A 24474-nucleotide genomic window follows, 5' to 3' on the forward strand; every position below is an offset into this window, starting at 1 on the left:
AGGTCCCTCTTCTGCCCTGCCCCCAGAGATCTGTGCCCCCTGCCAGGGAAAATCATAGAATCATTAAAGTTGGAAAAGACCCCTAGGATCATCAAGTCCAACTGCCAACCCAACACCACCCTGCCTCCTAAACTGTGTCCCCAAGGGCCATGTCTACATGTTTTTTTTTAACACCTCCAGGGATGGCAACTCCACCACCTCTCTGGGCAGCCTGTTCCCTCTTTTAGTGAAGACATTCTTCCTAATACCCAATCTAAACCTCCCCTGATGCAGCTTGAGCTCATTTCCTCTCATCCTATCACCTGTTACTTTGGAGAAGAGACCAACACCCACCTCACTACAACCTCCTTTCAGGTAGCTGTAGAGAGCAATAACGTCTCTCCTCATCAGACCTGCTCTCCAGACCCTTCACCAGCTTCACTGCCCTTCTCTGGACACACTCCAGCACTTCAATGTCCTTGTAGTGAGGGGCCCAAACCTGAACACAGTATTTAAGGTGTGGCCTCACCAGTGTCAAGTACAGGGGACAAAAAAGAGCCAGGCTTCCTTTAAAAAAAAAAAAAAAATTTATTGGAGGGTCTTAAAAAGGGTGCCCTGGGGAGTGCCTGGGGGCATGAGTGCTGTCCTCTGCGCCCAGCCCTGCCAGAGAGCTGAGCAGGGCCACGCGCTGGCTTGCACCTGTGCTAGCGAGGGCAGCACCTTCAGTTAGAGCAGGGAGCAGCTGCAGCTCTGTTGTGTTCCCCCAGGGCTGCCTGCAGCCCCCAAGGAGCCAAGAGCAGGCATCCAGGCACTAGCTCTGGCTCCAGTCAGCGATGCGTACCAGCACCTGCCTCCCACCAGGGCCAGCAGGGGCGGCGGTGGCAGAACGGGTCCCCTGTGTGCTCCCCTGCCTGCGGGGAGGCGCGTCTGCAGCACCTGGGCCTCAGATGGCCAGGAGTGGGGTGCGCTGCTTGGTCACGCAGGGTGGCAGGTCCCAGCTCAGGCCCGTCCCGTGGGGCAGGTGAGGAGAGGGCAGCAGGACGCGGGTGAGCCAGTGCCTGTGGGGAGAGGAGCAAGGCTACAGCAAAAAGCAGAATCTCAGTGCTGCTCAGCTCTGCGGAGCCAGGGCTGTGAGCCCCCATCCCTCAGCCCCTCCAACGGCTGAACTCCTCAGCCAGGACTCTCCTGGCAAAGGGTGCTGTGTAGGCCAGAGCTTGCTACCAGGCAGGGCTGAGGAGCCACAGGGCAGCGGGCACCCAGATCCTCTCTGCCTTGCAACGCCCAGAGCGGCACAGTGTGGGATGCTCGCTCTGCTGCTCTGCCCCAGGAAAGCCCCAGTGTCCCCACGTGCTGCTGCGCCACCCCCTTCCCGGGCAGGGGCTTTACCTTGGCATGTCCACACCCAGGAACACCTTCCAGTTATCCCAGCTGCCATAACTGTAGGGGTTCCTGAAGACCTGAGGCCAGGGAGATGCACATCACATCCGGCTCTGCCCCCGCCAGCCCTCTCCCCCTGTGGGCGACACTCACCTTGCCTTTCTTCTGCAGTCTCTGCCTCTCCTTCTTGTTGATGTGCCGCTCGATGCTGGTTTCCCCACGGGTAATGAGGGCAGCGTGCCACAGTGTAAGGGCACCCAGGGCCAACGCAACCGAGCTGGGGACAGCACAGAGTCACAGAATCATAGAATCATTGAAGTTAGAAAAGACCTCCGGGATAATCCAAGTCTAACTGTCAACCCAACATTCCCATACCTCCTAAACCATGCCACGGCTACATGGTTTTTTTAACACCTCCAGGGATGGTAACTCCACCACCTCTCTGGGCAGCCTGTTCCAATGCCTGACCACTCTTTCGGTGAAGACATTTTTCCTAATACCCACTCTAAACCTCCCCTGACGCAGCTTGAAGCCATTTCCTCTTGTCCTATCACTCATTACTTGGGAGAAGAGACCAACACCCACCTCACTACAACCTCCTTTCAGGTAGTTGTAGAGAGCGGTAAGGTCTCCCCTCAGCCTCCTCCAAACTAAACACCCCCAGCTCCCTCAGCTGCTCCTCATAAGACTTGTGCTCCAGCAGGCTGCACGCAGGCCTTCCTTCCCTGGTGCCGCAGCTGTGGGGTGCTGAGGCTGCCTCCCTGCACTCACGGCTGCATAGGTGGGTGGGCTCATCTAATCCCCCCTGACAGAGAGCCAAAATCTCTCCCCTGTGGCCCAAGAGCCGGGCAGGGCAGGGACATCTGTGCTAGAGCAAGCCAGTCCAGACCCAGGGAGGTAGAGGGTGAGCAATGTCACCTGCAGGGAAGGCAGGGGGCTGCACACTGCTTCCCCCAGCACTCTTGCTCCCAGCCCCTGGGCCCCGTTACCTGCACAAGACCCAGAGGTAGACCACGCTCTTGTGAAAAGCTCGCTGGCGGAAGGAGAAGGTGGGCGGTGGGGTCTGGTAGTAGGTCTGAAAAAGGACCATAGGGGGACAGGGATTACACAAGCTGCTTTATAGCTTGAAGCCAGACAGGAACTGCCGCACCCCTCACTGATGCAGAGCTCTGACATCTAGAAAGGACAGTGGCTGGAACAAAAACAAGAGCCAGGGTGATGGGGAGGCAGCCTGAGACAGACAAACACCTGAGCGCCAGCACACGGGTGAGAAGCGGTGGGCTGGAGGTAAGGGGGCAGGGAGCAGCCATGGTCAGGACACCGCACCACACCGCAGCTGATGCTCAGGGTGAGACGTGTACGCGCTGTGGCAGCTTCCCCAGGGGAGCATGGCCTGAGCAGTGCATGCCAAGCAGCTGCCCGCAACCAAAGCCCCCGGAAGCTGGGTGCGCAGGGAAGCGGACCCCAAGTGCTGGAGTCGGTGCCAGTAGCAGAGCTGCTCGGCCAGCCTCAGCTCTCTGACACAGGAGATGAGCCCGGAGGCTGGTTCTGGCTGCGGGGGGTTCCCTGAGAGCAGGGCGGCTCTGCTCCACGCTGCCTGGAGCAGCTGGGGGGCAGTGATGTCCCACCTGGTTGGCAGCCACCTGCAGTCTCTCCTTCTCAAGCAGTTTCATTCTCTAGGGGGATGGAAAACAGGGCACCAGTTACGTGTTTCAGAGGAGGGGGCCCTTTCCCCTGACCACCCCGCAGGACCAGGGCAGCTGGAGACCTCGCAGGAGGAGGGAGAGGGGAAGCAAAGTCACTGCAAGGCCAGGCCTAGGCCAGGCTTGCTCTGCAAGCTCAGCCCAGGGAGCCCAGGCAGCCTCGTTGCACAGCAGGGCGAGGGCTGGGGCCTGCCTGCTCACCTCGATGGCTGCATAGGCATCCCGGAACATCTCCCAGCTGCTGATGGTGCAGTAGATGCAGCCCATGGTCATGAACAGGCAGAAGGAGAAGAAGTAGCGGTGGTTGTAATGTCCCACGCAGTTGTTTAGCCAGGCTGCATCTGGCGTTAAAGGTGTGTAACCATGACGGGTCCAAACCCACCCCAGGAACCAGGGTGGTTCTTCTGGGCCTGGCCCCAGCACCCTTCCCCTGTGCTGGCTGACTCGGGAGTGAGGCTGGGAGAGGAGGGAAGCAGGCCCAGCCCCCCTGGGAGAGTGACGTGGGTTAGTACTGCAGAAGGATACGGCAGTGGTGGTCCATCTTCAGCACGCACCTGGGAGGGAGCAGAGCAGCATTAGCGTCAGCACAAGCACCATGTTTGGGAGGGGGCAGCCAGCCCCCCCAACCCTGCGTGCTGTGCTAGAGATGAGGCAAGGAGCCAACAGAGCAGAGGGGAAGGGGTCCCGGTCTCGCAGTATGGCAGGGAGCAAGGAGAGGGGTCCCTCCTTGCAGAGGCGGGGAGCCCTACCTGTTGCAGATGCTGCAGTGGTGGGTGCGAGCCGGCTTGGGGGCGATGCATTTCCTGCAGATGGAGACGCCAGTGAGATCCTCCTTGGCCTGTGCATAGGTCAGAAGAGATTTGTGCACCCAAGCCCTGCACCCGGCCCCTGCTCCCCATGGTCCTCACCTCCCCTGTGACCCCCTGCCTCCCCTCCCCACACCACCCAGCCCAGCCGCCCCAGTGCCCCTCCATAGCTGGTCCCCAGTGCCCAGCAGGCACACTGGCTGTGCTGCCAGTCGGTGCCTCACCTGTGGCGGGTGCCCGGGTGAGGTGGTGATGGCCATGTAGTAGTGGAAGACGATCATGATGAGGTTCCAGTGTCCATAGGCGAGGTGCCAGCAGATCCAGGCAGGTGTGTAGGTCTGCAGGATGAGGGGCAGCAGGCAGATGTACACAATGGCCACAATGGAGCTCGTCAGCCCAATCACCAGTGCCACAAACACCTGTGGGAAAGGGGCTTGGGTCACTGGAGTGGGCAGTGCCTGCCTCTCGCTGCCTGGGGAGAGGCACAGGCAGGGTATGGCCACAGGAAACCAATCTGAACCACAGAATCATAGAATCATTAAAGTTGGAAAAGACCTCTAGGATCAAGTCCAACTGTCAATGCAACACCCCCAGGCCTCCTAAACCGTGTCCCCAGGTGCCACATCTACATGTTTTTGAACACCCCCAGGGATGGTAACTCCACCACCTCTCTGGGCAGCCTGTTACAATGCCTGACCACTCTTTCAGTGAAGACATTTTTCCTAATATCCACCTAAACCTCCCCTGATGGCTTGAGGCCATTTCCTCTCCTCTACAGGCTGAGGTCCCCGCTCCCTCGCTGCCCAGAGCACAGGCAGCCCTGACATCCCGTTGCCCCAGGAGCATGCTTGCCCCAGTCCCCAGAGCCAGGTGCCCCCTGCCCGGTGAGGGTACTCACCACACCAAACCACCGGGTGACATGGTCCACCAGCCAGTAGATGGGCTCGAAGAGGGAGTCGAGCACCACATCACCGTTGGTGAAGGAGTTGTAGAGCAGGGAGTGGAGGCAGAGCTGCCCGTAGCGCCACAGCTGCTCCACCTGCCGCACCAGCTTAAACCGCCGCCGCCGGCCCAGCCGCAGGCACTTGAGGAGCAGGCGCATCACCGCTGCAAACATCCGCTGCCGGCTCCTCATCCCTGCCACGCCACGCCTGGGGGGAGAGGAGCTCAGCGTGGGCAGGCTGCCCTGCTGCCCCTCAGTAAGGGTCTCCCCTCCTGGATACGCCGATGCTGGTCACGGTGGTCCCTGCACCGACTCCACCAGACATCCGCCTGTGCAGCAGGGCAGGGGCCCTCCTTCACCCTGCACAAGAAGGCAGAGCCGGGGGAGCTGTGCCCAGACTCCTGGAGGCTGTAGGACCGCTGTCACTGGGACGGCTCTCTATGTAGAGCGGGGGGCACAGGCCCCTTTGGTGTCTGGGCTCAGATGCTCTCTGCTCCCATCTCATCTTTCCTGGCAGGGTGGGGGCCGGGGGAGCAACACCGAGAGTCTGACTCGGAGGAAACCAGAGAAGGCACAAGCGTGCAGGATGCTGCGCCAGTTCCAGCCCTTCCCAACAGGTTCGGGAATGGGGGAACCTGCACAAGATGTGTGTGGAGGAGATGGACCAGGATTACCCCTCCTCCCCTAGTCCCTCTTCTCACCACCAAAAAGCAGGGCCTGGGCGCTACTTCCCTTCACCTCAACCTCTGACCAAGCTGTGGGGGCCACCCTGCACCTTTCCCAACCTCATAGCCCCACTCCAAGAGTCCCAACGTTTTCCCCCTTTCCCTTGCCTGGATCCACCTTGACCACACCACATGCCAGCAAAGGAGCGGCCCACAGGCAGCTCCAGGCCAGGGAATGCCGTGAAGTCCTCCCCTGCCCACTGTGCCCCTCGTCCAACCTGAGAGCCATGCTGGGAGCAAGGAGGAACCTGAGCCGGCCCAACACCTGGGAAAATGATCTGCAGGGCTGGGGCCCCCAGACCTCTGTGAAGGGCAGGCCCATCAATATTAAGCAGCAAGGCTGCCCCGGGGTCCTGCCAAGGCGTGTTCTGAGCCTGGGCCAAGCGCTCACCTCAGCACGGTGCCAGGTGACAGTGCCATGCCACAGAGCCTGTCCAGCAGGGACTGGCTCCCTCTGCTGCTGTGCCTGCCGCACAGCCCTCAGGGAGCAGCAGGGAGGGTGAGGGCAGGAGCTGCAGCATCCAGGCAGGGTGTTCAAAGGAGCCAGGGACTCCCCTCTGCCCTGCCAGATGAGTGTGTGGCTGACCCCAAAGCTGGGAGCAGCTGGACACAAGGATACCAGACACACCCCAAGTCACAGGCATGGCTCTTGCCCAGTCAGGCACTGGGGCTCCAGCCCTCACCCTCCCCACATGCTGGTGGGGCACTGAGCCCGCAGGGCTGGGACAGCAGCCACAGCACAGCCCTGGACCACAAGCAACATCAGAGCGCAGGGCGGGGTAACCTTAGATTTGGCCCTACCCCGGGCACAGCCAGGGCCCTGCTCCTGCCGGGTCCAGCCGCGCAGCCCCAGCCCTGTGGCACGAGCTCCACAATGCCCGGTTCCCCCACTTCAGTAGCACCCAGCCCCACAGCGCCAAGACGCCCTCTGGCACCCAGCCCCATCATACAAGGCTGCCGTGCCAACAGCAAAAAGCCCTCAGCCCCACTGCACCTAGCCCCATAACACCCGGGCTCCCCTGCCTCACAGCACCTCCAGCACCACAGCACCCCCCCTTCGCCTCCCGGCCCCACAGCATCCCCAGACCCAAAGCACCCCAAGCTCCTCAAGGCCCACAGCACCCCTCTATCACCTCCCAACCCCACAGTACCCCCAGAGGGATGGCACACCACCCACTGCCTCCAGGCCTACGACGCTCCCAGGCCCCCAACACCCCAAGCCCCTCCAGGCGCACATCACCCCCATACTGCCTCCCGGGCCCTCCAGGCCCACAGCACCCCCAACCTCCCAGAGGCCCATGCAACCCCACAACAACAGCCCGCTCCGGACCTGCCCCTGCTGCTCCTGCTGTCGCCGCCGCCCGCTCGCCGCCGCCCGCCGCCTCCATGCCCGGCGTCCCGCCGCTCTGACGGCCCGACGGGCGGCGCCCACACTGCGCCTGCGCGCCTCCCGCGCGGAGCACGCTGGGAAGTCTCCCTCCGCCACCTCCTAGACTACAACTCCCAGCGAGCAGCGCGCCCGCGCACCGCGCCGGAGTAAAACCAATAGCCGCGTCGCTTACAACGCCGTTTGACTGCCAGGGACCAATAGAGGAAGGGTTTGCACGGGCGGCCTCTTGGTGGGGCAGATGGCGCCTCCCGCTCGGTACTGCGTCCCCGGTGAGTGCGGGCCCTGGCGGCGCGGGGGTGCCCGGGGTCGGGCGAGGGGAGTGGGCGGCCCGGGGCCGGCGGGAGGGCGCGAGCGCTGTGCCCGGGCTGGTACCGGAGCCCCACAGTGGGCCCTGGCCGCAGCCCCTGAGCACCCGTCCCGCAGGCGAGCGGCTATGCAGCGCGGAGGAGGCCAGGGCCGGCAGCGGCACCTACAGCAGGCATGGCTTCATCTTCTCCTCGCTGGCCGGCTGCCTGGAGCGGAGGGGCGACGACAGTGGGGTGAGCACGGCCGCGGCGGGCACCGCCGGGCACTGGGGCCACGAGCCCCTTATCGGCCGTGGGGCCGGGCTGTGAGCCTGGTGCCGCGTCCCCCCGCACATGGGGCCGCGCTCCGAGCCGACCCCCCCGCCTGCCGCCCCGCAGCTGCCTGTCGTGTCGGTGGTGAGAGACGCTGAGTCCCAGCTCCTGCCCGGCGTGGGAGACGTGGTGACCTGCAAGGTAAGGCACCATGGCACGCACTGCACCGCTCCACCACACGGCAAACCGGCCAGGCTCAGCTCGCTCCCACTCTGCCCAGCGCTGCCCTGTGGTCCTGCGCCCATCTGGGTTGGGATGACGAGCCCTGGGGCTTGGTCGTACCCTCGGGATGGCTCCCGGTGGGGCAGAGGCGGCCCAGTGGCTCACAAAGAAGCTGGATACTGGCACGGGCATCCCCTGCCCCGGTCTGGGGGGTTTTCCTTGTTCCCCCTTCCAGAACTCTCCCTAGGGCAGGGCATGTGGAGGGAGGGTGGCACAGACTGGGATTAGTTCCCTTATGGCCCCGATGGCAGGAGCAGGTCTGGGGTCACACCAGGTCTCGGCCATATTCCTGTGTCTCAAGTTGCACAAGTATCACCTTCCTCGCCTGGCTCGCTGCTGCGTGTACCCCCGCTGCTGCCGCCACATTGGTCAGGCAGAGGAGGCCGAGGGAGACACACGAGCTGCCCGCACACAGCCCTTTCCCTGCCCACACGCGGCCCCACTGGCACTGATTCCCCTTTTCCTCCCCCCCCACCCCGGGCAGGTTTGCAGCATTAACTCCCGCTTCGCCAAGGTGCACATCCTGTACGTTGGCTCCACACCGCTGAAGTCTGCCTTCCGGGGGACCATACGGTAGGAGAGGGCTGGGTTCTCTGTGGGACAGGGTGCCCGAGCACCCTAATTCTCGCAGCGGGGGGAGGAAGGCTTCCCTGGCTGGAGCTCTACCCTGAGCAGTGGGCAGGTGCCCAGCAAGCCCTGGCAAGCAGCCAGGGAGGCTGGGGAGTCGCCTTCCCTCACCAGCGCTTGGATCCCTCTGTCTCCTTTTTCAGAAGAGAAGATATTCGAGCCACAGAGAAAGATAAGGTCAGTGAGGCACCGCTGGTGACTCCCACCACCCCTGCTCCCTTCTGCTGGCAGTGGGCACATCCAGCTGCTGGCGAGTGCCCTGCCATGCTGTGCGGCTTTGCCTCCTCTCTCCTGTGCAGGTAGAGGTGTACAAGAGTTTCCGCCCCGGTGATATAGTCCTGGCTAAAGTCGTATCCTTTCCCGTTGTGCTGGGAGGGTTTGCTCGAGGGACAGCGGGGTTTGCTGAGTCCGTTTGGGAGGCCTTTCCCTTAATCCCTGCCTAACCAGATCTCACTGGGGGACGCGCAGTCCAACTACCTGCTGAGCACAGCGGAGAATGAGCTGGGCGTGGTGGTGGCGCGCAGCGAGGCAGGTGGGGATGGGCTGTTCCACCTCTCCCAAGGGCTGCGGCCTCCTCCCCTTCTGCGTGGAGGGAGGCAATTTTCAGGAAGGGGAATCCCTGATGTGTGGTGTCCCCAGGGGTGCAGATGGTGCCCATCAGCTGGTGTGAGATGCAGTGCCCACGGACCCACACCAAGGACTTCCGGAAGGTGGCCCGTGTCCAGCCTCAGTTCCTGCAGACCTAGCAGCCCCTGGGGCAGCGCAGGGACCCTGCAGGGGTGGATTGGCCCTCGCTGCCAGGATCAGTCTTCTATTTTTGGATAATAAAAATATTTTTTTGAGAGCTCCCTTCTCTGGTTATGTCCCTGAGGGGCTGCTGTAGCAGAGCTGTTGAGGGGCCGGTTTCCCCAGCCCCACAGCTGGGAGGAAGCACATGTTCCCAGCCTCGCTGCCAGTGACAGGGAACCTCCCAACGGCTTTGCTGCGGTGAGGCGGGTTGGCTTCCTCCACATCAGAGTCAAGCAGGGAGAACAGCTCATCTCCCACACTGATAACACAGGGCCCTGAGGTTCCATATCTCCTCCAGCCACATGGACCCTGCCCGCCTCCAGGGATGAGGGCACACCACGCCCTGAGCCAGCAAACGGCCCAGTGCAGGGATTGCGGAGCGTGATTTGCACCAGCGCACCCTCCGCACCCAGCAGCTGCCTCTTTCCTCACCCACTTGCTGCAGAGGAAAGCACTGACACCTCATTATTGCGCGTTACTCTTTATTTATTGAACTGGAACAAGACAGCTGCTATTGTCAGACAGTTGAAATGACCTGGCACAAGCCTGGGCTCGCAGTACCAGCAGTGGGGGAGGCCGCAGTGGCAGGGCCGTGTATATGCACGTGGGATGGGGGTGCAACGGCACCTGCTGCACCGGTGCAACTGGGATGGGCTTCGGCTGGGGGGGATGTGGCAGACACGGACCTCCAGAAGACAGGGTCCCTCCCTCGCCCTTGTCCAGAGGCAATAAGTTAAAGCAGGGGCTGGCAGAGCTAGGTCCAGAGTCACAAGTACCACATGCAACAAAACCCTCGCAGCACCAATGCATCCCAGTCCTTGTGCCGTGCAGCCCCTGCCCAGGGGATGGGGTACCCATCTTGGCTACTGGCTGTGCTGCGCTCACCCCCGGGGTGACTAAATCAAGCAACAAAACAACAGTACCCAGGCAAGGAGAGCTGCCAGGGAAGCAAAGCAGAGAAGGAGCCCGGCACAGGGAGGGACCACTCGGCACATCCCCCTGCAGACAGGGCCCGAGGGCTGGGATCTCGGTGGGGAGAGGTGCGCAGTCACGGCCCAGCAGAGCTGGGGCTCCCTTTCACACCACATCTCCACGCACATGGCCCCTCGCCCCTGGGCTGTCTGCAGAGGGGAGCCTGGTCCTAGGGGAAGGGGCCTAAATCCTGGGGAGCTGCTCCAGCTCTGCAGCTCCAGGTTCCTACAGCTGTGGAGGGTGTGCACAGAGGGGTGGGGGATGGTGGGGGGGCTCTACTACATACTAGCCCACTGCCCACCCTCACTTCTTGACCTTGCCCTGAGCAGCAACAGCCTCCATGGCCTTGCGCACCGTCTCCTCATCCCCCAGGAACTGCATGGGCTTGATGGGTTTCAGGTTCTTGTCCAGCTCGTAGACAATAGGGATGCCAGTGGGCAGGTTCAGCTCCATGATGGCCTCTTCCGACATGCCTGTGGACCCAGAGACAGTGTCACTCACAGTCCTGCTTGTGCAGCGGCAGTGGGAAGACCCCCATGACCCCATGATGTTCCTGCAGGGCTGACATACCTTCCAGGTGTTTGACAATCCCACGTAGGCTGTTGCCATGAGCAGCAATAAGGACTCGCTTTCCCTCTTTGATCTGTGGGACGATTTCCTCGTTCCAGAATGGCAGAGCACGGGCAATGGTATCCTTCAGGCTCTCGCACGTTGGCAGCTGGTCCTCTGTCAGGTCAGCGTAGCGACGGTCCTGAGAGAATGGCCACACTCACGCAGCTGCTCCATGTGGTGTGGGGAGGTGGTGGGAGGGCCTTCACCCTGCCCCCCACACCCCAAACTCTGCCTGGGGAGCTGCTACACATGGGCAAAGCCAGGCTTAGAAGCAAGAACGCACCTCTGAGGTTGAGCCTGTGCTCAGGGCTCTGAGTCTCTACTAGGAAAAGCCGCATGTTGCTTGCTCAGGGCAAAGAGACCAGAGCAAACATCTACGCACAGGTCATAGGACTAATGATTAACAAAGGTATCATCCCTTCCACTTTGACTCTGTCTGTACAATGCCCAGGGGTTCAACTCCCCAGGCAGGGAGAGGGGCAAACTCAGCCTAATGCCAACCAGCGCCATGCACGACAGTCCTGGCTGTTGCAACAGAGACAGAGGAGACCTTGCAGAGAAAGCCAGACCACATCAGAGGGACCTAAGGTGGCTTTTAGGAGCCTCCCAGCTGGGTGGATGGAGAGCAACAGGTCTTACCTTGCTGATGGTGCTGTAGAAGGGGTGATCAGACTGCATGGGAGGCGGAGGGATGTCGTATGAACGCCTCCAGATCTTCACCTGTGCCTCGCCATGCTTTGCTGCCGTCTCAGCCTTATTCAAACCCGTGAGTGCCCCATAATGCCTCTCGTTCAGACGCCAGGTTCGGATAACGGGTAACCACATCTGATCAATGACATCCAAAACGGTCCAGAGGGTACGGATTGCACGTTTCTGTACCGAAGTGAAGCAAATATCGAACTCGTAGCCTGCATCTGGAAAAGACCGGGAAAAAGAAGGACGGGGAGGAGAAACGGGGGAAGTGAATACCGGGCCTTACGCAACCGGTGAGGGGCCAAGGGCGGCGGCCTCACTGCGCCAGTACCGGCCGCATCCCCACAGCCGCCGCGGCAACCCCAAGGGCGAGCCGGCGGCGACGGGGACGCGACCGGTACCGGAAAACCCGCCGCCCGGTACCTGAGGCTCTACCCCCGGTACCGGAGAACACCGCCCCCGCCCGGTGCCTGAGGCTCTCCCCCTGCTACCGGAGGACATCCCCCGGTACCGAAGTCCCCCCCCCCCGCCCCAGCACCCTTAAGCCTGAGGTGGCCGCACTCTCCCCCTCACGGCCTAACTCCCCCCCCCCGCCCGTTACCGGTCATCCGTACCTCGGAGAGCCTCGCCGCCGCGCCGAGCCTCTTGCTGACCGGCGGGGCTGAGATCGGCGTCGTACCAACCGCTGAAGCGGTTTTCCAGGTTCCAGGCGCTCTCGCCGTGGCGGACGAGGACGAGGCGGTAGGCAGCCATGGCGGAGGAGCGGAGCTGAGAGGGTAGACCGGTGCGCGCGCGCGAGCTCTCTCCTCACGCCGCCCCGGGACCCACCCCAAAGGGAAGCCGGCGCGCACGCGCATTGCGGCGGGCGGGCGGAGGCGCACGTAGCGCATGGCGGAGTCGCGAAGGGCGGTGCGACCTTCAGGGTGTGACGTTGCCGCGCAGTCAGGCACATGCGAGTGACGAGCGGCGGTTCGGTGCCGGTGATCAGTGTGAATGGGTTCCATACAGGTGCGGTACCGGCGGTGCCGCCTTTCACCCCTCCCGCTGACGCTGCCCCTCAGATCTTCCCTCCAAACCCCGACCGGGCACTTAGCTTCCCCGACACCGACACCGATCCCCACCTGCCCTGCTGGGAGGCGGGCCAGCCCTGAGGGCAGCCGTGCCCTCACTCAAGATGGCGGCTGGCGCCGGAAGCGGAAAGGGAAGGGCGCGGCGCCACGGCGCGTGGTGCCGGTTCCAGCATGGCGCGGAGCGGGCGGCTCCGTTCGGGCGCCGCCGCCAAGTTGAAGCGGTGGCGGAAGGGCCACAGCAGCGACTGCAACCCTGAGACACGCCAGCACCGCCTGGCCGCCCGCAGCCGCTTCTGCAGCCGGCCCGCGGGTGAGGGCAGGGGGGCACCGGTGCGGGCGGGGGGGGCCCTGGTGCGGGCAGTGTTCGGTGCGGGCAGCTCCCTGCCTGTGCCCGGCCCTTCCCGGCGGGGGCTACAGGGGCACGGGGTGGGGACTGCGGGGCGAGACTTCGGGTTCCCGGCTCCCAAAAACTGGGGCGGGAGGGCCCGGAGCCGCCGACCCCCGAGCTGCAGCCCCAGGAGGCGGAGGCAGCAAAGCGGGGAGGAGACCGACCCCGTGGCGTCGCGAGTGTGTCCTCGTTACCTTCACCGGGACACCGTGGACGTGACATGGGGCACAGCCTACAGCAGTGCCTGTCGCCCTGCCCGCAGCCGCCGGGATCTGTGCTCTCCCAGCAGCGTGACCTCATGGCAGGAGCGATTCGGGCTCCCAAAAGCTCATGGCCGTGCCTGTAAGTGCTGCCGTGGTGTCTGGTACGGAGGGGAACACAACAGAGACTCTGGTCTAGAAGGATGCGTGACGGAGAAGACAATCCCAAGAGCATTGCAGTCTGTGAGGGGTTGGAGTTCCATGGCGCTGGCTGCTGTTGGCTAAGGAGATCTTTCTCCTGATGATGAAATGCCTCTTGCAGCACGCGCTGTCCTCTTGCAGCTGTTTGCAAGCTGGTGTCTGTGACTTAGAGGGATGCGAAGCCTGTGCCTTGGCTGTCTGGTTGCCAGGGCAGAAGATAAGCAGAGCAGAGTACATGGAGCATCTCAGCCTTGGTATACTAGGATGTGTTTATGAGGGCGTGATGCTCTCCTCCCTCAAAGGAGGTGGCTGGACTGTGCACTGGTTTCTTTTCACAGGAATCATGAGCTCTCTCCAGTTATTGCTGTGCTTTCTCCCATCGGGAGGAAGCAGCATCCACATCCCCTGTGCTAGACATGAGCTCCAGCCAAGCCAGACTGGCTGGGAGGGGAAGGAGTGGGGGCGTAGGGTGTTTCAGGGTGAATAGCAGAGTAATGCAACTTCACAGTTCTGAGCATACCCGTTCACCCTAGCAGAGAAAAGCAACTTGACGGTGGATGCGGTAAAGCTGCACAATGAGCTGCAGTCGGGGTCCCTGCGTTTGGAGCGCCCAAGTGACAGCGCTCAGCTCTGTATGGAGGAGGATGATGCTGGGGAGGCTGTCACAGAGAAGTCGTCTGGCACCTTCCTGAGTGGGCTGAGTGACTGTACCAATATCACCTTCAGCAAGGTGCAGCGCTTCTGGGAGTCCAACTCTGCTGCTCACAAAGAGGTATGGGGAGGAGCAGGGCTAGGTGGGTGTCCGGTGGGAATGGCCACCCTGGACATGAGCCTGAGGGTGCTGACCTGCTCTGCTTGCTGCTTGTAGATCTGTGCCGTGCTGGCGGCTGTGACAGAGGTGATCCGCTCGCAGGGGGGTAAGGAGACTGAGACGGAGTACTTTGCCACGCTGGTGAGTGATGGTCCTGGGGAGGAGGTGTGAGGGGAGCTGCTGTTGGCACCCTGCTCTCTGGACAGGTGGTAGTCGAATGTGCTGTGCTCATAGACAAGGCCCTGGGCTTCCTTCTCCAGCAGAGATGCTCTTGGGCTGTTCCTGATCTCTCTGCTCCCCTCCCCAAGGTTTGGGGATGGGAAAGGGCTGGTCTGGTGTGAACCCCTGGTTCCTCTCAGTCACCCCTTCTCTGTTCCCAGATGACCACGCTGGAGGTAGTGGAGTCCCCTGAGTCTCTGGCTGCTGTCGCCTACCTGCTCAACCTCGTCCTAAAGAGGTGAGTGGCTGGCAAAGCAATGGGGAGAGCTACCTGACCCCATCGTGGAAGAGGGGCTGCCGCTGTCCCCCTTGTCAGGCTGGGGAAATGGCCCAACCAGGGCAGGCTGGGGATGTGGTTCCCTGCGAGACTGCCACCAGCTGCCTGCTCCTTGCACTGCTGACACACCCCCTTCTGCCCGCAGGGTCCCAAGCCCTGTGCTCATAAAAAAGTTCTCAGATGCCTCAAAAGTCTTCATGGGCATTGTGTCGTCGCAGGCCTGCAGCAGTTCCACCTCTGCCCTGCGATGGGTGAGTAGCCAAGAGGCACCCAGCCATGCCAGCTCTGTCTGAGCATCTGCTGAGAGCTGGGGTCAAGGTTGCTGCTGTAGGGTGGCACTGGGTGCTTGGCCTGAGGCCGTTCCAATGGCAGGGGAGGTCTCTGTGGGGTGATGCTAACGACCCTGCTGCTCCTTTGGCATAGGTCCTGTCTTGCCTGGCCACACTGCTGCGGAAGCAGGATTTGGCAGCCTGGAGTTACCCAGTCACCCTCCAGGTCTATCACGGCTTGCTGAGCTTCTGTGTTCATACCAAGCCGAAGGTGAGCTCCTGGTGCCCCTGGTGAGGGATGATGCTGCCTTTGGGGCTCATTTCTGGGGCTGGATGTGCCCCCAGCATCCATGGCTTCTACCCACCTGCGTTCTCCTTCCCCTAGGTGCGGAAAGCAGCACAGTATGGTGTGTGCTCTGTCCTGAGGGGCAGTGAGTTCATGTTTGGAGATGTGGCCCCAGATCATCACCCTGCGGCACCCTCCACTGCCAAGTTCTGCGTGCAGGAGATTGAAAAAGCTGGAGGTGTGGGATGCTGGAGCAAGGGATCTGCAGCTGAGTGCTGGGGGGATCCTGCAGCCATGGGAGAATAAGGACTTGAAGGGAAAAGGGGAGGGTGCAGCACCCTGGATTCTGGGGAGGGTATGAAATGCCTCTGGGACACTTACGGTGTTTTGGCGGGTCCCCAGCCATCTGTCTGTTGCTCTGCTCTTCCCAGAAGTCAGAGGGCCAGCCCTGTGGGTAAGCCCCAGCTCTCACGGGGGCTTTGCCTCAGGCAGGGTTTTGCCATGGGGTGCTATGGGCTCAGGTGTTGCTCTGCCCTTGCAGGCACCAAGGAGGCGACCACCACCCTGCACGTCCTTGCCCTGCTGCGGGACCTGCTGCCCTGCTTCCCTGCGGCCGTGGTGAAGACCTGCTGCGAGACCTTGCTCCGAGTCATGACCCTTAGCCATGTGGTGAGTGTCCCTGCATCAAGGATGGTGAGGGCAGGCCCTTTCCCTCTTGGCTGCCCCCTGGAAGGGCTTGAACCCCCTCGGCTGCTGGCTGGGAGCCTGGAAATGCATGATGCAAACACGAAGTAGCCTGGGGCAGCTGGACTTCCTGGCCTGCCTGGTGTGCAAGAGGGAGGCTGAAGATGGGGCACAGTCGCAGCAGTGCTGGGTTTCCCTGGGCAGAGCCTTATTTGGGATGGGGGGGAGGAGGGTGTGAAGGGGTGCTGCCTGCCATAGAGCCTCCGCTCCTGACACCATGTCCTTTGCAGCTGGTGACAGCGTGTGCCATGCAAGCCTTCCACAGTCTCTTCAGTGCCCAGGCCAGCGTGGTCTGCCTGCCGGCTGAGCTCAACGCCCAAATCATCACCGTGAGTGTGGGCGCCAATGCAGGGAGGGATGGGGATGACGATCCTGTGGCACCCACCTACCCAGCCTCTGCTTCTCCAGGCCCTCTACGACTACGTGCCCAGCACAAGTGACCTGCAGCCGCTGCTGACCTGGCTGTCCACCATGGAGCAGGCACACATCAACCTGGGCAGGTGCGGGCAGGGGCCATGGCTGGGCAGGGGGAGAGGTGGTGGATCGGTCTCTCACCCCTTTGGTCTCCCTTCTCCAGGCTGCAGAAGGACCTGTGCTGGGCTCACTTGCCCCGGCTTTTCTCAACTGCCATGAACTGCTTCCTCTCCCCACACTCCCAGGTTGTGGCAGCAGCGGCACAGACCCTGGAGGTACTCTGCCTGGGTGCTTCTCCCTGCCTGGCTACCGTGGGCCTAGCAGGGGCCTCTGCCTGGGGGTCTGGGGCTTGTCAGGGGGTGGTGTGTTGTTCTGTGCCTGCCAGGGTGGGGCGTCTGCAGTCCACTGCTGCCCTGTTTTCCCTGTTTATCCTTGCAGAGCCTCCTGAGCGAGTGTGTCGCTCCTCACACAGATGACCTGGGCATGATCTCTGCATCTGCCCCAGCCCCTGCTGCCTACCTGTGCAAGATGTTCAGGTGAGGAGCGATGGTGTGGGAGAGTCTGTCCCTATGGGTCTGGCTGAGCTCTGAGCAGCCTCTGCCCAGTCCCTGATCAGTGCTGGGTCAGTCCCTGCCAGTGTGACCATCTCCTCTCTCCTCCCCAGATCAGTGGAGGAGGGCCTGACGTATCGTTTCCATGCGGCATGGGACAAGGTGCTGCGGGTGCTGGAGGTCTTCTTTGAGACATGTGGGAAGCAGTGCCACCCTGTCATGAGGAAGGTGAGCCAGGCTGGGAGGATGCCAGGTTGATCTGTGGAGTCAGGTGGGGTGGCCAAGCTGCTACCTGGGCTGCGTTGCCCTCTCCAGCTGTGGAGCGGGACTGTCCCAGTGCTCTGTGCATGGGCACGGTCTGGCAGCTCTGGGGCTTGGCACAGGGACATGCAGGGCATCCAGCATCCCTGGGCAGGAACAATGAGTGGCACATGCCAGATCTGTCTCTGTAGCTCCTCTGTGATTGTCCTGCCCTTTCCCCACAGTGTCTCCAGTCCCTGTGTGACTTACGTCTGTCCCCACACTTCCCCTACACCGCTGAAGTGGACCAGGCGGTGGGGGCTGCCGTGAGTGCCATGGGCCCCGAGGTGCTGTTGGAAGCTGTGCCCCTGGAGATTGATGGCAAGGAGTGAGTACGGCCGTGTGGTAGCGGGTCCTGCACTTGCCTCCCAGCAGCAGGGGTCACTGGTCTCCACCTGAGAAACCATTTTCCTCTTGCACCTTCCTCATCTGCACCTTCTCTGACCTCTCCATGAGCCAGTGCAAATGACCCATGCGCCCAGCACCCTTAGCAGAGTGCTATCCCTTTGCTTTCAGTGGCTCATACTTTCTCTGTTTCCACCCCACCCCAAACTGGGAGATGACCAGCTGCCAGCCTGTCAGTGGTGGCAGCAATTTTGCGGCTGTTTGTTATATTCTTGTTCAGTCTCTGTGTGGTGCTGGAGGTGTTTGGCTCTGCTGAGCCTCCTTGTGCCCAGTTTTAAGGCTGGGTGGAGGTGCCCAGGGGCTGATGCCGGCAGTGCCCCCGCTCCCCTGACCTGTGCCTTCTCTCCCCAGGGAGACACTGGACTTCCCCCGTAGCTGGCTCCTGCCAGTGCTGCGGGACTACGTGGAGGGTGCACGGCTTGGCTTCTTCACCAGCTACTTCTTGCCCTTGGCAGCTGCCCTGAAAAGCAGAGGTGAGGAGGGTGGCATGGCAGAGGTCCCAGCAGGTGTGGTGCTAGGCTCCTGGGAGCCACAGGGTGTTCCATGGGACCTCCCTTCCCTCCCCTGGGGTGGAGTGGGGCTTTGCCACCTCTGCTGCTGTGCTCATCTCCCCCTTCTCTTCTGCAGCCCTGGAGTTTACAAAGGCTGGGAAGAGCATGGAGGCCAAGATCTATGACACTCTGCAGTGGCAGGTAACAAGGAGCGTCCAGGAGCCCCGCCGCGGTGTATCTGCGATGCCAGGCTGGGGAGAGGTGACTCAGGTGAAGGGTACTGGCCTGCCACTTCTCTCTTTGCCTTCCAGGTCTGGACCCTGCTGCCTGGCTTCTGCACCCACCCCACAGACGTGCTGGGGGCCTTCAAGGGGCTGGCCCGCACCCTGGGCATGGCCATCAGTGAGCGCCCGGATCTGCGCCCCACTGTGTGTCAGGCCTTGCGCACCCTCATCCACAAAGGATGCGAGACAGGTTGCAGGGGGCTACAGATGCTTGTGGTGGGTCCCTGTCCCCTGCGGTGACCCAGAGAGGGGAGATGCTGATCTGCACCCCTTTGTCATCCTCTCCCTAGATGCGGAGCGGGCAGAAGTGGGTCGCTTTGCCAAAAACTTCTTGCCAATCCTGTTCAACATGTACAGTCAGCCCGAGGAGGACGGGGGTAGCAGTGCTCAGCGCCGCTCTGTGCTGGACACTGTCCGTGCTTACCTGACCATCACCGACCCCCAGGTGAGGGAGCCTGGGGCAGTGGGGCAGGCTGTGCTGGCTCAGGCCAACATCTCCCAGCTGGACCCAGTTTGATGGGGCTATGGTTGGGTGCCTGACTGGAGAGGACAGAAGCTGGGCAAAGGGAGCCTTTCCCAGTCAGCAGTCTGGGATTTCCCAGTCTTGCAGCCACACCTGGTGCATTGTGCATGAGCCCTTTGGGAATCTGGAGGTGCTTCTGGTCTCCACAAAGTCCTGTGGCAAGGCATTCGCCAGGTGGATTGCAAACTCCTGAAAAAGCGCTCCCTTCAGTCAGTTTTGATTGTGCTTTGTGTGCCTGCCCTGCAGATGGTGTGTGGGTTCCTGCAGAAAGCCAGTGAGAAGCTGACCAGTCCCGACAGCTCCGAGTTTGCCAGGTAAGACGGGCTGGTGCTAATGGGTAAAGCTACTGGTGTCCTGGTGAGCAGTGCTAAGGCGCTTGTACTGCCCTATTTGGGATGTGCCACTCTTGTGGATCGAATGAGACTCACAGCTGGAGTCCCAGCTTGGTCAGGCAGTGTTAGTGATGCTGCAGTTACCCACTTGCATGTCCTCTCTGCTGCAGACTCTCCATCCTGGACCTGGTGGTGGCAATGGCACCCTATGCTGATGAGCAGTCCCTCAGCTCCCTGTACCGCACCATCCAGCCTTCCCTCCAGGTGAGTCGGCCCCCAGCCCCAACAGGTGCAGGGGGTGCTGTCTGTGGGCACCTTCTGCTTGCTGCCAGCTTCGACCTGTGCTCTGTGGGGCTGAGCAGCTGCTATGGGGGACAGGTCTCTGCTGGGTGGCGTGGGGCGCTGCGGGGTTCCCTTCAGACACCGTGGCATGCCCTGACAGCAGAGCTCTGTTGGCTGTCCCCGCAGAGCAAGGAGCGCAGCATGCAGAAGAAGGCATACCGTGTGCTGGAGGAGGTGTGTGCTGCTTCCCATGCTCCCTGCCAGGCCTTCGTCCGCTCCCACCTGCAGGATCTGCAGGCAGCACTGCTGGACTCACTCAAGAGCGCAGCATCCCCGGCCAAGAGGGTGAGAGCAAGGGCTGCGGTGGCCAAGCTTGGCCTCTGCCAGGAGGGGATGGGGTGGGGGCAGCCAGGTGTGCATCCCTGGGTGTACCAGCACTGGGCTGTTTCTTTCCCCAGCCCCGGCTGAAGTGCCTGTTCCACATCGTGAAGCAGCTCTCCGCAGAGCACGAGCGCTTTGTCACTGCCCTGGTCCCAGAGGTGAGTGTGGACCTCGGGGGGACCTGTCTGATTCTGGCCATGGAGAGGGACAGCAGGGTTGTGATGTGTCCATGTGCTTCCAGGTCATCCTCTGCACCAAGGAGGTGTCAGTGGGGGCCCGCAAGAACGCCTTCATGCTGCTGGTGGAGATGGGGCATGCCTTCATTCGCTTCGGGCCCACCCCACAAGGTGAGCTCCTGTTCCACTTACTCAGCCCCATGGCCGCTCTAGCCCCAAGGGGATCAGACCCAGCACCCTGCTGAAATGAGCCAGGATTGCTGCTGGGCAGGGGACGAGTGGGGGCCTGAGTCATTCCCCTCCTTTAGAAGCCATGCAGCGGTTCCTGCTCCTGGTCTACGCGGGGCTCACGGGCTCGGTCACCATGATCAGCTGCACAGTGCTGGCACTGACCCGCCTGTTCTTTGAGTTCAAAGGTGAGTGGGAGCAGGAGGGCTGGGGGGACGGGGGCAGCACAGGGTATGAGGGAGCACCCTCCGGTGAAGGCAGGTGCTGGGAGGAGGCCAGCTGTAGCTAAGCCCTGCCACGGTTGCAGATCACCTGGAGCTGAGCGTGGTGGAGCAGCTCCTGCAGAACATCTGTCTGCTGCTGGCCTCCCGCACACGGGACGTAGTGAAGGCAGCGCTGGGATTCCTCAAGGTCACACTGCTGCTGGTGGACACCAAGCTGCTGGCCAAGCATGTCCAGACAATGGTGAGATCCCATGCAGGGTGCCCTGAAAGGAGGGTGGTGGGGCAGAGCTGGGGTTGCCTTGGGCACCCAGGGACATCTCCAGCTGCACCCTGTTTCTGCCCAGGAGCCAGGGCCACAACCTTGATCTTGGTGGCTGAGAAGGCAGTGAGGAGTTCCCTCTCCTGAATGCTGGCATGGACCTGCCAGAGAACCCTGATGAACCAGCCCTGCCAAGCAGGGAGACCTCCCCATGGCCCTGCCTGGGGCGGGTGTGGGGAGATGGTAGCAGAGGGAGCAAGGTGTCCATGCAGGGAAGGGGTGGGAGGCTGGGTGCCCAGAGCAGAGGTGCTTTGGTCTTGAGGGTCTCTGTCCTGGCAGCTGGAGGCCGTGGGGAACCTTTCAGATGACATGAGACGCCACTTCCGTATGAAGCTGCGAAACCTCTTCACCAAGTTCATCCGCAAGTTTGGGTGAGCTGGAGGCTCCTGGGTCATGCTGGAGCCAGGCAGGGGCAGCAATGGAGCTCTCTGGGAAGTGGTGCGGGAGGAGATGGGCACTGACCGCTTTCTGGGTGCTCCTCAGCTTTGATCTGGTGAAGGGGCTGCTACCGGCTGAGTACCACAAGGTGCTGGTGAACATCCGCAAGGCAGAAGCCCGGAGCCGCAAGCAGCGTGCCATGAGGAAGGCAGCTGCAGATACAGACGAAGAGGAGGTACCACTGGCACAGCCCAAAGGGGACAGGTAAAGATGGGTTGAGGTGAAGAAGGAGCAGCCGCGTCAGATGTGGGGATGGGGACATCTCCAGCACTGGCGTTGCTGTGTGCTGTGGGACAGGCTGGGGTCTGCACCCCTGAGCTTATTCCATATTCATCATCCTCTCTACCTTTTGACCAGCATGGAGGAGATCCTGGCTGACTCAGAGGACGAGGAGGAGGAACGACAGCAGAGCAAGGAGTGGAGGAAGCAAGCACAGCAGAAGGGCCAGGCCTGGCTGAAGGAAGGGGAAGACGACGAGCCTCTCAATTTCCTGGACCCCAACGTGTCCCAGCGGGTGCTGGGTGAGGAGCGGAGCTTTGGGTGGGTGGGGATGGACGGGGTGAGAGCTGGTGTGATGCACAGGGGTCCTGGGGGTATGACTGCCCCTGGGAGCGGGTCCTTCCCCAGGCCCTGATGCAACTCTCTGTGAGCAGCCACCAAGCCAGGCCCCAAACGGTCCAGAGGAGTGAGCCATGACTTCCAGGTGTCTGAGGATGGGCGCCTGATCATCCATGAAGAGGAGGAGGAGGTGAACGATGATGAAGCCAAAGGTACTGCCTGCACTGGCAGTGGGGGGCCACACTAGACTTGCTCTGGTACTCCAAATGGTTTTTGTCCTGCCACCCCTATGTGGGAGCTTGGGGAGAGATGTGGGTGGAAGCAACAGGGGTTGGCGTGGCCGTGTCTCACAGCCAGTGGCTCTCTCCTGGACCACTGCCACCCGGGGGAGGCACTGCCCTCCATTGCCAGGAGGGGGCTGGAAGGGGACATGGCTAGCAGTGCCAGTTTGGCAGGGGCATCTTGCTCCTGCAACCTGCTCTGGGGGCTGGCACAGTACAGGAGCTCTCCTGCACCTGCATCCCACGCTGACCCTCTTGTCCTGTGCTGCAGGAGCAGATGAGGAGATGGCAGACGTGCTGCAAGATGTTGGTCTCCGCAGTGTGAGTATTGAGCTCATGGTCCTGAGGAGATGCTGGGGGAGCTCAGCTGTGCCAGACCCCTGCCTGTGCCGCAGCAGCTGCAGCTCTGCCCAAGAGGCCAGTGGGGACACCAGGCATGCACCAGCTTCTTGGAGGGATGTGGGAGGCTGGCTGGGGCAGGGGACATGCACAGGTACTCTGGAAGTTCTCTGGGCCCCTGTGGGAGGAGGCAGGAGGTCAGGGGTCCATGGGATAGCAGAACTGTAAGGACAAGCCAGCTGCAGGGTCCCCACTACCTTCTTCTGCAGAAGAAAAGCCAGAAGCGTCGGTTCAGAGAGGAGCCGGATGATGAGGAACCCGAGGTTGGGACCTACAATCAGTACAGACGTAAGTCCTTTGCCTGTGCCCAGTCTGTGACTCCCCAGGGGGAAAGAAGCATGTACCTATCTTACTGGGCTGCTCTAGGGCAGCTGGAGCCAGAGATCTTTGCTCATGGGAAATGGTCACCCTTCTGTGCTGTCCTCACACCCAAGAACTGGAGGAAAAAACAGGAACAGCTTCCTCAGCCCTTGTGCATTGTAGCGTAGGAAATGGGAACGGGGACTCCTGGGACCCCTTTCATCACACATTCCCTGTTTTCCAGCTGGAGGCTCTGGGATCCACCGGCAGCTGGACAAGAAGCCAGCCTTTGGTGCAGAGTACAGATCCAAGGTGAGGGACCCAGAGGGTCACAGTGTTTGGGTGGGGAGATGCCTGGGGCTCTGCTGGGGCAGGATTGCTGCTGGCCTGGGGGGCAGGAAGCACTGGGTGTTTGCTGAGGGTCTTGTCCAGCAGTGCTGAGGCCAGGGGTATAAATCTCTGCTCCAGGAGGGGTTGCCAAACACTCAGTACCTGTGAACATTTCCAGCCCATCTTGGAGTCCTGGTCCTGCCCTTGCCATGTCCAGTTGCTGCTTACTGCTCAAAGCAGGTGTCTGTAGCATCATCTGGGTGGGAAATCAGCTGCAAGGGCCATGTGCTCAGCTGGCACCCCGCAACAACATAGTCTTTAGGGTCACCAGGTGCCAGGGTTGCACCAGAACAGGACACACATATCTCCCCTGGTGCTGCACCTTCTCCCATGTCACTGTCTCCCACAGAAAGGCAAAGGCGACGTGAAGAAGAAGGGCCAGCTCGACCCCTATGCCTACATCCCCCTGAACAGAGCGAGACTCAACAGAAGGTGAGACTAGCTGGGAAGGGCATGGGGTGGGAAACAGGGCCAAAACACGGATTTGATCCTGCTTTCTGTTGTTACGGTTTTTTGTGGGTCTGGGAACTCCCTGCCAGCCTCTGTACCGCTCCTTGCAAAGCTTGGAGCACCCTTGTGCATCGGCTGTGCTCGGTGCCTGTGCTAACCCAGCCTCCTGCTCCTTCCGCCCTACAGGAAGCGGGCGAAAATGCAGGGCCAGTTCAAGGGCCTGATGAAGGGTGCCCAGCGCGGGGCTAAGGCCGGACGCAAGAACCATCTGAAGGCCCAGCGCCCCTGAGGAGCCTCAGGTGTTCTGCCTGCACCTGCCTAAGGACGGACAGCACCCTGTGGCCTCTGGCAGCAGGGCACGGGGGCTTCACAAGAGGAGTAGGGGGATGCAGAGCATCCTCCTCTGCAGGAGATGGTCTGCATCTCTTTGAGACTTTCTGGGAAGCCACCCCATCATGTTACAGACTCTTGGCCCAAACCCTGCCCTTCTGTGCCTGGAGGAAGGTGCTGGGTGCCTGGTGCAGGGGTATGTGTTTGTGTGTGTGAGAGAGCAAGTAATGTGTAATGAATTCTCTATATTGATAAATACCCACTGTTCCTACCCAGCCCAGATTCCTCCTCTCCTCCCCTTAAGAGTTCTGCCTGCCGCGTCCCCTGTGCTCTGCCCGCTGCCCTGGTGCAGTGAGTCCTCCTGCTGCTGCAGCACTGCGCCCCATGGAGCTCACACCTGCATCAGCCTGGGAGCTGGGGCTGGAGCCCTCTCCTCCACATGGGGTTTGCTTGGGGGAGCAGCGAGGCACTGCCTGTGTCCCGCGTCCTTCTGGCAGA

At 61.6% G+C, this 24474-nt stretch overlaps 4 protein-coding genes across 10 annotated transcripts; 2 read left to right on the forward strand and 2 right to left on the reverse strand.

The window, feature by feature from the left end:
* Positions 1-551: 551 nt before the first annotated feature.
* ZDHHC16 (zinc finger DHHC-type palmitoyltransferase 16) lies at positions 552-6969 on the reverse strand. Of its 6 annotated transcripts, XM_064463950.1 has the most exons (11): positions 6864-6969; positions 4764-5016; positions 4090-4284; positions 3809-3897; positions 3585-3613; positions 3261-3394; positions 2985-3032; positions 2346-2431; positions 1510-1633; positions 1366-1436; positions 552-1037 (listed from the first exon to the last, which is right to left on the reverse strand). In XM_064463950.1, exons 2-11 carry the CDS (start codon positions 4998-5000, stop codon positions 923-925), a joined length of 1128 nt encoding a protein of 375 aa, XP_064320020.1. In that variant the 5' UTR covers positions 5001-5016; positions 6864-6969; the 3' UTR covers positions 552-922. The 6 variants fall into 6 exon arrangements, with proteins under 6 accessions (XP_064320020.1, XP_064320022.1, XP_064320023.1 ...); XM_064463952.1 differs by lacking the exon at positions 1366-1436 and having other exon boundaries at positions 4090-4203; XM_064463953.1 differs by lacking the exon at positions 2985-3032.
* Positions 6970-7070: 101 nt separating this feature from the next.
* EXOSC1 (exosome component 1) lies at positions 7071-9233 on the forward strand. The gene is made up of 8 exons (XM_064463974.1): positions 7071-7192; positions 7347-7462; positions 7607-7681; positions 8247-8335; positions 8533-8566; positions 8689-8739; positions 8837-8921; positions 9029-9233. The coding sequence occupies exons 1-8, from the start codon at positions 7162-7164 to the stop codon at positions 9133-9135; spliced, it is 588 nt and encodes a 195-aa protein (XP_064320044.1). The 5' UTR covers positions 7071-7161; the 3' UTR covers positions 9136-9233.
* A 410-nt stretch (positions 9234-9643) lies between these two features.
* PGAM1 (phosphoglycerate mutase 1) lies at positions 9644-12295 on the reverse strand. The gene is made up of 4 exons (XM_064463973.1): positions 12070-12295; positions 11402-11676; positions 10721-10901; positions 9644-10623 (listed from the first exon to the last, which is right to left on the reverse strand). The coding sequence occupies exons 1-4, from the start codon at positions 12206-12208 to the stop codon at positions 10454-10456; spliced, it is 765 nt and encodes a 254-aa protein (XP_064320043.1). The 5' UTR covers positions 12209-12295; the 3' UTR covers positions 9644-10453.
* Positions 12296-12651: 356 nt separating this feature from the next.
* RRP12 (ribosomal RNA processing 12 homolog) lies at positions 12652-24251 on the forward strand. Of its 2 annotated transcripts, none has more exons than XM_064463972.1 (34): positions 12652-12835; positions 13848-14086; positions 14183-14266; positions 14506-14582; positions 14767-14872; positions 15045-15161; positions 15276-15414; positions 15718-15845; positions 16151-16249; positions 16329-16420; positions 16498-16609; positions 16773-16870; positions 16999-17113; positions 17371-17513; positions 17942-18063; positions 18218-18282; positions 18393-18555; positions 18656-18810; positions 19135-19202; positions 19391-19484; positions 19689-19847; positions 19961-20041; positions 20125-20230; positions 20368-20475; positions 20595-20752; positions 21110-21201; positions 21314-21472; positions 21626-21789; positions 21922-22038; positions 22379-22428; positions 22716-22794; positions 23051-23118; positions 23546-23628; positions 23833-24251. In XM_064463972.1, the coding sequence occupies exons 1-34, from the start codon at positions 12697-12699 to the stop codon at positions 23933-23935; spliced, it is 3882 nt and encodes a 1293-aa protein (XP_064320042.1). In that variant the 5' UTR covers positions 12652-12696; the 3' UTR covers positions 23936-24251. The 2 variants fall into 2 exon arrangements, with proteins under 2 accessions (XP_064320042.1, XP_064320041.1); XM_064463971.1 differs by having other exon boundaries at positions 12663-12835; positions 13851-14086.
* Positions 24252-24474: the final 223 nt, after the last annotated feature.

This window comes from Phalacrocorax carbo, chromosome 12 (genome assembly GCF_963921805.1).
Source record: "Phalacrocorax carbo chromosome 12, bPhaCar2.1, whole genome shotgun sequence".
NCBI classification, from domain to species: domain Eukaryota; kingdom Metazoa; phylum Chordata; class Aves; order Suliformes; family Phalacrocoracidae; genus Phalacrocorax; species Phalacrocorax carbo.